The sequence below is a fragment of the Eurypyga helias genome, unplaced genomic scaffold (genome assembly GCF_000690775.1).
Source record: "Eurypyga helias isolate BGI_N326 unplaced genomic scaffold, ASM69077v1 scaffold27797, whole genome shotgun sequence".
In the NCBI taxonomy this organism is placed as follows: domain Eukaryota; kingdom Metazoa; phylum Chordata; class Aves; order Eurypygiformes; family Eurypygidae; genus Eurypyga; species Eurypyga helias.
This window is the reverse complement of record NW_010264108.1, coordinates 57,857-66,756: the sequence shown is the minus strand read 5'-3', so window position 1 is coordinate 66,756 and position 8,900 is coordinate 57,857. Positions and strand designations below refer to the sequence as shown.

The following is an 8,900-nucleotide window of genomic DNA, read 5'->3' as shown; positions in this document are numbered from 1 at the left end:
AGCCGGAGTTAAACCATGACAAGGATGCATCTTGATGCACAGAAAGTGGATGTTGGCTTGGACAGAAAGGAAAAGAAAACAAAACAAAGCAAGTGCGTTTCGGTGCGTGTGGGAGCGGATCTGTAATCAGAGTGATGGGTTTTCTTTTCAGAATAATCAGTGCATTCCAGCGGGGTTGGAAAACTACTACTCCGAACAAGACTCCAGTGCTCGAGGGAAGTTTTACACAGTCATAAACCACTACAACCTGGCCAAACAAACCATCACGCGCTCCGTGTCGCCCTGGATGACGGTACTGTCAGAAGAGAAACTCTCTGAGCAGGAGACGGAAGCCGCCGAGAAGTCGGCTTAGCACGATACGCTCATTATTAACACGATGTCATTTGAAGGTAGCTAAGGGACTTAAGGAACTTTTCATTAAATATAAATTACGGATAATTTAGAGGTTACTCATGTTTATGGTGCAATTGCTTCTGTTTGCTGATACTGCTTTGCAAAAAACCCCCAAAACACCCAAACAAAAACTTGCTGCAGAACAGTGATGGGCATAAAACAAGGTGCATATCGGCGTCGCTTTAGAGCTCTGACACCATTCTCGATGTTAAAAAAATCCAAATGTTAGCTATGTTCCTGCAGTTTATTGGATACTGACAGTTTTCTTTGCTGGGTTTTCAGGGCTTGGACCTTAGATAAGTCACACGTTCCGTTGTCTCAACTGATACTTTATTTATTAATTTTTCCGTTCTTTGTCGTTTTGCAAACTGAAACACCTCAGCCATAACTAGAGTGATGTCTCGTTTAGCTGAAAGCTGTGTTTGATACTTAGTTTTGGCTCAGGCAAGAGTGATAGTCAGCACTGGTGTCAAGGGCGTGCTGTAATGACCTGGACAGGGAAAGAAGCTGTCAGGTGGTGTTTTTCTTACCTTTTTCTTTACTGTTGTTTATTTGTAAGTGATAATGAGGTTCTCTGCAACAAGGCATGCTCAGTGTTTTATTATTGCTGTCAACAGGATTTAACTGCGTTTCCACTGTGGCTTTAGCATCTCGGTAAGGATGTGCACTGAAACACAAACTAGGTAGACATTATGGAAAAACACAGACAGTTTTAGTGAGGGATGTTGAGGATAGTGTGAAAAATGCACAGCTCAGGATGTTCTAATGACATCTTGAGAGGCCGAAAGCCAACTCACAGTAGCTGTAGTCCACTATGTAACTTGTTGGATGTGACAGAGGGAGTAATATGTCTAAATTTTCTCTTTCATTAACATTTTCCATTTATTGTTAGGGCTTTCAGTTTATGTGTGGTTTGCAGCTCGCTACTTTTAAAACACAGAGCATCACAAGTGAGCCAGTAGGGTCTGAGAGGCACAGCTGGCTGTCCTGAAGCTGCAGGTGAAACTGAGTACAGCTGTTGACGTATGGCTTGGGAGGGGGCAAAGGTGTAGAACATAGCACTGGGGGTGTGCATTGAAGTTCCATTGTAACTGCAAACTTCTCTCTTTGTTGTGTGTAACCACGTTTTCATTTTTCTAAAAATCTTATCTATTCCAGAAATGACCTCTTACTAACTTATCAGAGTAAGTGTGTGAAGCATCTGGGCAAGTCACCTTCTTTATTCATAACCAGAGTGGGTCACGGTGCAGTGGACATGTCAAAAGTTAATTTTTGGGTTTGTTTTTGGTAGAGACATTACAAAAAGGAAGGGAAAACATCAGTAGGGGCTGCTTCTCACGGGCTGCAGTAGAACAGACATGGGCAGCTATACTTTTACACTTCTCCAGCTGGATTGCTTTATCCACAATACACAGTAAAAATAACCATTCTTATTTCTCTAGGTTTGCTGTGAAGTGTGCATTACCCAGTCATACCTGTAAAAGGCTTTTTATTAAGTCATGATGATATGTGGAGTGCATAAAAAGCAATAAGTTATGTGCCAAATTATTCTTTGCATTTAAAAATTTCAAGTTTATGTTAAGATACTCCAAATGTACCGTGTTTGCATTTTCCAGTGGACAGATGCTGTACATGCGAATTAATGACATTGGGTAACTTTTGACATTTTCACTCTGAATGAAGAGTAAGGACGATGCTGCTTCTTGCTTGCGATGTACAGAAATACACGTTTCAGGAAAGAGATAGCAAAACCCACATTTCGTATCGGCGTGTTTGCAGACTACGTGCTGATTTTACTAGAAGGAAAGACCTGTTCCCAAAGGCTGTCCTACACTGGAATGATTTGTGACATCATCTCCCCTCACATTTAGGACAATAAAATATTTAGTGCACAAGTAAATATGGATGAGACACAACTTATTTGTCTCTCTTACAACAGTAAGCATTAAAAAAGACTAAGGTTTACCGTCTAGGAGAAACAGATTGCTTACGCTTCTGTAAGTCAAAACTGTTTTTCCTTCTGATGTACCAGGAAGGAGTTTATTGACTATTATTTACAGTTGATTTTGAGACTCTCTTAGTTGACAAATTGTTCCCAATTTTAGTACTTTGAAGAGTTTGGCTTTAATACTGTCTGTCCTTTGGCTTTGTTCCAGCATCCCAGAACATCTGTTCCACTGCACAAGCTGTTTGTGTTGTATTCTCTCTCTTTTCACCTAGAAGTAAAGCTCTTAAGTTGACTTTTTACCATTATTATGACCATTACATCAACCCGATCATCTGACTGGAGTAGTTTCCAAGGAGTAGAAGTAGAGGCCGTACGTGTGCGAACTGATGCCTGTGTACTGAAGTGGTCTGTTTAAATAAAAGCCTGAGACAGCGCAGATGCTTTTGCACGGTAACGGTTTTCTCTCCACATGGCCTGCGCGCTGGACTCGAGACACCACGGGGGGGGCGGGGCTGATAAAACCGACACCGTTTTTTCCTTCTGCTAGCTCTGCTCGAGCCTGTGGCTTTCTTACCAGCTCTTTCCATGTTCTGTGTGGGATTAAGCCTGGTGGTGTGTTCAATAAAGGGATTTCAAACAAATAGAATCATGGAATGGTTTGGGTTGGAAGGGACCTTAAAGACCATCTAGTTCCAACCCCCCTGCCATGGGCAGGGACACCTTCCACTAGACCAGGTTGCTCAAAGCCTCATCCAGCCTGGCCTTGAACACTTCCAGGGATGGGGCATCCACAGCTTCTCTGGGCAACCTGTGCCAGTGGATATACTGGAATACTGTCAGCACCCTCTGCACTAACAGATACATACATATGTATTTCCTGGAAAACACTTTCATCAGAGCAGCAGGAAAAAACGCTGAAGACCCACACGTACGCCATACACCCCGCTCCAGAGGGAAAATGTCAGAAGTTTTACCAACGAGAAGCATGTAGACAATATTAGATCCTTTTATTAATTATCATACCAGTCCAGGAAAAGCAAGGAAAAGGAACACATCACAAGGAAGAACAGGATCCAGACTCTAAATCCAGCATTGTTTTTGATGGCCTGTGAGGAAAAAAGTTACCTCCATTACCATCACCAGTAAACACACAGCAGAATTCCAACACTGGCAAACCAGGGTGACTATTGGAGGCGTCACCCTTCCCTCCCACAGGAGAAAGAACAAACCTTGCTGTTAACTTCAGGTGAAGGAAAGCCAGGTTGGCTTTGCCTCTTCAGGGTTATCACACTGAAGTTTCTCTCAACATCTTAAAACTGGTCATTGAACCAAAACACACCACCCCCACCCCACACACAGTAGAAACACACTGAAAACCTTAAGAGCTACAGCAAAACATACACACTCAAAGGCTGGTTTTTCAGTTCCACAAGTGAAATTCTGTGATGAGACAAAAAAAAATTGGACTCTCACCATTCTACTAAACATCTTCTGACTGAAAAACCTCACCCAAAACCTGACAGCTATTTCTGGGGGTTGGTTTAGCACCATCAGTCACATATCTCGGTCTCAAAGCAAGTACAGCAAGTGTTCTTCTGGATTCTCCTTCCCAAAACCGGAAGTGGCATATAGCAGGGGACCTGGTTTTTTTCCCCTCATTTCTCAGATGTGCACATGGAATATATTTTTTTCCATGCGATGTGAACATTAGTGTGAGTGATGAAGTTCTCTATTTACCAGCCTGCTCTACTGTTTCTCTCTCTGGTGTGAGAAACTTGGTTCTACCTACAGATGTGACAAATGAAGCCAAAATAACTTCAGTTCATGCTGTGTCTGAGGCACGTTTCAGGAGAGCTGAGCAGTAGATCACTCTTCCTGGAGTTACATGTTCTGTAACTCGTGCTTCCAGGAGGCAGAAAACCCTGAGCCATTTACTCATTAGCCTAATTTAGGAACTCTTTTTATTGAAATCTCACTTCCTGAAAGAAAACACCATTTAATTCTAATTAGTAAGACAATGGGATGGGTTTCATAGAATCCTACAACAGTTTGGGTTGGAAGGGACCTTAAAGACCATCTAGTTCCAACCCCCCTGCCATGGGCAGGGACACCTTCCACTAGACCAGGTTGCTCAAAGCCTCATCCAGCCTGGCCTTGAACACTTCCAGGGATGGGGCATCCACAGCTTCTCTGGGCAACCTGTCCCAGTGCCTCACCACCCTCTCCGGGAAGAACTTCTTCCTGATATCTAATCGAAACCTCCCCACTTTCAATTTAAACCTGTTACCCCTTGTCCTGTCACTACGGTCCCTTGCAAAAGTTTGTGCACTCGGTGCACGAGCTGCGTTCAGCACAGTAAAGAGAATCCTCCGCTAACGCTCAGCGTTTACTCCAGTTTTGACCAGTTCAGAACTCCCTTCTACTGGCAGTCTGCAACATCTCCCCCTTTTCTTCTTTTAACCTTCACAGCTGCTTAAACACATCCCAGCTGACCTTCCTGTTTAAAACCAGGTGAAGCCACGTAGCTTCCTGCAGACACCTGTTCCGTTCGTGGTGAGCCAGACAAGCAATGCAAACGGCCCCCGCCAACCTGCGGTGCCTCTCCGAGCGCATCCCGGGGCCCCAGCACAGACTGTGCTGCTGCTGCGGGTGAGCTGGGGCAGCACCGAGAGCTGCAAGAAAGGGCCGCCTTTCAAACACCGCCTGGAGACATTACCTCTCGTATGTCTTCGTTGCCTTCCTTGATGTTCTCTGTTGCCCCAACGACTAACTGGTGGATATTGTCAATATCCGTTTCCTGTTACGGGGAATAAAATTGAGACACATGGTGAGCGTTAGGCAAGAAATGTTTCTAAGGGCTTGGGAACAAGCAAAACTCAGAATCTGGTACTGCTGACATCTCAGTTTCATTGGTGCAAAGGTACAGAGGCAATTAAGCTGTGATTTCAGCAGCCTGGATGGAGACCACCAGGATGAACAGGGAGTCTCCCATTTATCTGGAATCGAATCTAACCCGTCTGATTTTTGCCAGCTTTTTTGGAAGAGGTGTCAGTGTTTCCAGAAAAGATGCCATTAAGGAACACATTTAACAGGACACTAACTGGGAGGCAGAATGTCACACTTTCCTTTCCCAGTGTGTATTGATAAGGAACAACAGTAAATACCTCGATTTTCTATTTGAAAACCAAAAATCATTTCCCTTGCGTTTGCATCAGATTCATTAAACTTATGTTTACATTTGCATGCAACCAAGGCCAAAACACCCTCAAGAAAGTCCTCAAGCTGTATTTGCTGCTGTAGTATGAGGTTATACTGACCTGTTGCAAGACTTTTTCCGTGAATATCTCATGTAATCTGGAGATTTCCACCACTTTTCCTTCGATTTGCCTTGGCCAAGAACAGAAACACGCCATTAGAAGTGAGCAGAGACACCGCGTGCCCCTGCCAATTCCGACTCCCCAGCCCGGAGAAGGGCGTGAGCCGCCCGTTAGGCGGCAGCACCCCGCGACTGGCACGCAGACGGCTCCCGGCTGGAAGGCAACCAGCCCGCAGGGAAGCTCTGGGAAAGGTGCCACCTGGAAATTGCAGGGCTGCACGCATCCTCCTCCTTTCACCCGATAGGAACAACCCCACGGTGGGCCCTAAGGAGTTAGCTCCAACGTCTCCTCTGTCATACGCCGAGCGTGGCGTAGGCAGCGGACAACGAATGGAAAACACGTGTCTTTCAAAACTTGGGTAAGCGAGGGCATGAACCGCCCGCGTTCAACCAGTGCTATTTCGGACACCGCGTGTGCGTTACACGCGGTGGGACAGCACAATGTGTGAACTCATACAGCTGGTGTCCTGGGCACTCCTACCGCGTCCCTCCTTCCACCACCGCTGCGGCTCTGCTGTCCTGCCCCAAACACCCAGCGGGGGCTGCCCGGGCTGCGGGGCCAGCAGGCACAGCGACCTCTCCAGCAACAGAAAGTTGTACCTGACTTCATCGAAGAGGTTGTTCATTTCACCCACCAGCCTCTGGTTCTCCTGTTCAAACTGAAAGAAGGAAAATGAGGCGTGTGAGGTCACACGCTTGGGCTCGGGGAAGTTTCTTCAACCTCCACCCTGACCAACCGACTTCCACCCTTCCTTGCAACCTACTTACAACATGCCTCGAGTGAAAAGCTCTTCAGTAATTATTAATACTGGCCTAAAGGAACAATATGAATCTGCTTATTTGTAACCAGGCACTGTAACTGTGCTGGTTTGGGCTGGAATAGGGTTAATTTCCCTCAAGGTCACGTCACGCTATGGAGTACGTTCTGGATTTGTGCTGAGGAAAACACTGACGACACATGGACGTTTCAGGGGTTGCCACGCAATGTTTATATTAAGCCAGGGACTTTGGGTTTCTCACGCTGCGCCTGTGTTCCCAGCGCCTTCTCTGCAAGAAGCTGGGAGGTTAAACCATGACAGCAACACTTGTCATCCTCCTCCCAGTAATGGAACAAACCCCAAAATAACTTGGAGATTTTGGTCAAGTTACTTGGCAGTAAGGAAAAAGAGAGTGGATGAAATCTGTCCTTTTTTACTATTTTAGGAATCTGAGTGGGGAAAGCTTTCATGCTTGCGGAAGCACGCGATTCTCTTCATGATACCTTTGCGCTGCCGCTCACGTTACTCACGTACTGCCCGTGGCAGGAGGTTTAGAGCTTTTAGATTTTGCTGCATTATGAAATATTGACATCTAGTACTTTGTACTTTACGAATGCACTGGCCTTAGTCATCCCAGCAGAACTCTGCCATTTAGAACTCATCAGTAGTCAATGAAATGCCTAAATATACTTCTATATTCTATGTATATACTTCTAGCACTGTATTTATCAAACTACAAGCATCAGGAGAAGACTTGGTACAGGAAAATAAGCTCTGGCTTTTTAGGTGTCCTTGGCTGTCAGAGCGTTTGGGCTCCATCACGGGTGATCATGCAGAAGGTACCAGGACACAGTTTGCTGAAACAAAACCTGCCCAGCCAAAACACGGCCGAGAGAGGGATCCTATGCCGTGGTGGGGTTTGTTGTGAACCGCACTGACAGGGCTGTTGTAGGAAGAACCCATCAGGACACACTGAGATGGGATTTTCAAGGTGCCTGAACAAGCAAGAAGGAGGGGAAGCGTACTGAAGGCGCTCTGCCAGTTAATTCTGCACAGCCAAAGCCTCGCCGGCAGCTGCGCCGCTGGGGTACGAACACAGCAACTGGGATTTTGCACCTGTCTCACAAAGCTGGGCAAGGCCCAGTCTACACGGCTCCACAGGAAGAGCCCACGGGAGACGCATCCCTGCTGCGAGCGTCACCTGCTGCACGGGCACCTCTGCCGAGCCGAGGCGATACACGCAGCGGCCCGGATACCAGAAAATGGGATTGGGAACTTGACGTGGGAACTGTGCGAGACAGCAAGGCTGTTCCAGTTGAGTTCATCTCCTTGTTCTGAACCAGCCCACACAACGCTGGGATTTTGGTGTAATTCAATCACGTCACAGCGCTGTCGGCAGTAAAGGCGCCCTCTCGGCCACCTCGCAAGGCCTTGCGACCCTTTTTACGGCGGAGCAGGGTGCTGTTGGGGGTGGAAGCGCCAACACTGCTCACAGGTCAGACCTGGGATTCGGTTGGTGCCATAGGAATTGCTCCCCGGCTGAGCACACGCCTAATGCTTAGGCTTGCAAGAAAAGGAGGTGTTGGCCAAAAGGATATTAAGTGTTTGAAAACAACTACTGTCTGGTGCAAAAAGCAAAAGGAAGGAAGGAGGGGGGCAAAAGTCTGAACCACAGAGAACGATGGTAACGGCGAGGGTCGATTACATCAATGCAAAGCGAGCAGGCGTGTTGCTTTTAGAGCACTGCTACCGGAATAGCTGCAAACCAAGCGCACGGCACTTCTTCAAACAACAAGGCAGTTCCCTGTTACTCCACAGCATGAAAACTGGTGGCGAGAACACGTCATCCGGGTCACCTGACCCGGAGCCAGTCTGTAGGTGCATTCACTCACTGTTGCACTGCTGTGCGTGGCAAGGATTGCTGGCTTACCACTGTGACCCCCACCCTGCCCTGCTCAGGCCACCAGCGTCTCCATCCCAGGGCTTGTAGGCTCTTCCTGACATAGCTTGTGCAACAGTTTCAGGTGCTGGTGTATGCATCCCTTGAAATGATCCAGAACATTCCAGCTGAAGCTTCTGCTCTATCAACTAGAATAACAGAATGGTTTGGGTTGGAAGGGCCCTTAAAGGTCATCCAGTTCCAACCCCCCTGCCATGGGCAGGGACACCTTCCACTAGACCAGGTTGCTCAAAGCCTTGCCCAGCCTGGCCTTGAACACTTCCAGGGATGGGTCATCCACAGCTTCCCTGGGCAAAGTACTTCCACAGCGCTGACACAGAGGGGAAATGAAGTGCGTATGCTGCTCAGGGCGAAGCAACAAAGATCTAGTGCAGCCACTGAGATTTGCCCTGCTCCTCTCCCCACATACACAGCCCCACGCCAGCGCTGCTGCTCGTCTGACTTCACGGCATGACACCTGAGCTC

General features: G+C 47.2%; 2 protein-coding genes across 2 annotated transcripts in view; one reads left to right on the top strand and one right to left on the bottom strand.

The window, feature by feature from the left end:
- The first annotated feature begins 34 nt into the window (after positions 1-34).
- LOC104513072 (neuron-specific protein family member 1) lies at positions 35-791 on the top strand. Its single transcript, XM_010156299.1, has one exon. It carries the CDS (start codon positions 35-37, stop codon positions 350-352), a length of 318 nt encoding a protein of 105 aa, XP_010154601.1. The 3' UTR covers positions 353-791.
- Positions 792-3,309: 2,518 nt separating this feature from the next.
- STX18 (syntaxin 18) overlaps positions 3,310-8,900 on the bottom strand; it is a gene marked incomplete at its 5' end in the record, with an annotated part of 29,445 nt that continues 23,854 nt past the window's right edge. The window contains 4 exons of the mRNA XM_010156298.1: positions 3,310-3,447; positions 5,058-5,138; positions 5,659-5,728; positions 6,318-6,376. Of these exons, the coding sequence (XP_010154600.1) occupies positions 3,352-3,447; positions 5,058-5,138; positions 5,659-5,728; positions 6,318-6,376 (306 nt within the window). The remainder of the gene's footprint in view (positions 3,448-5,057; positions 5,139-5,658; positions 5,729-6,317; positions 6,377-8,900) is intronic.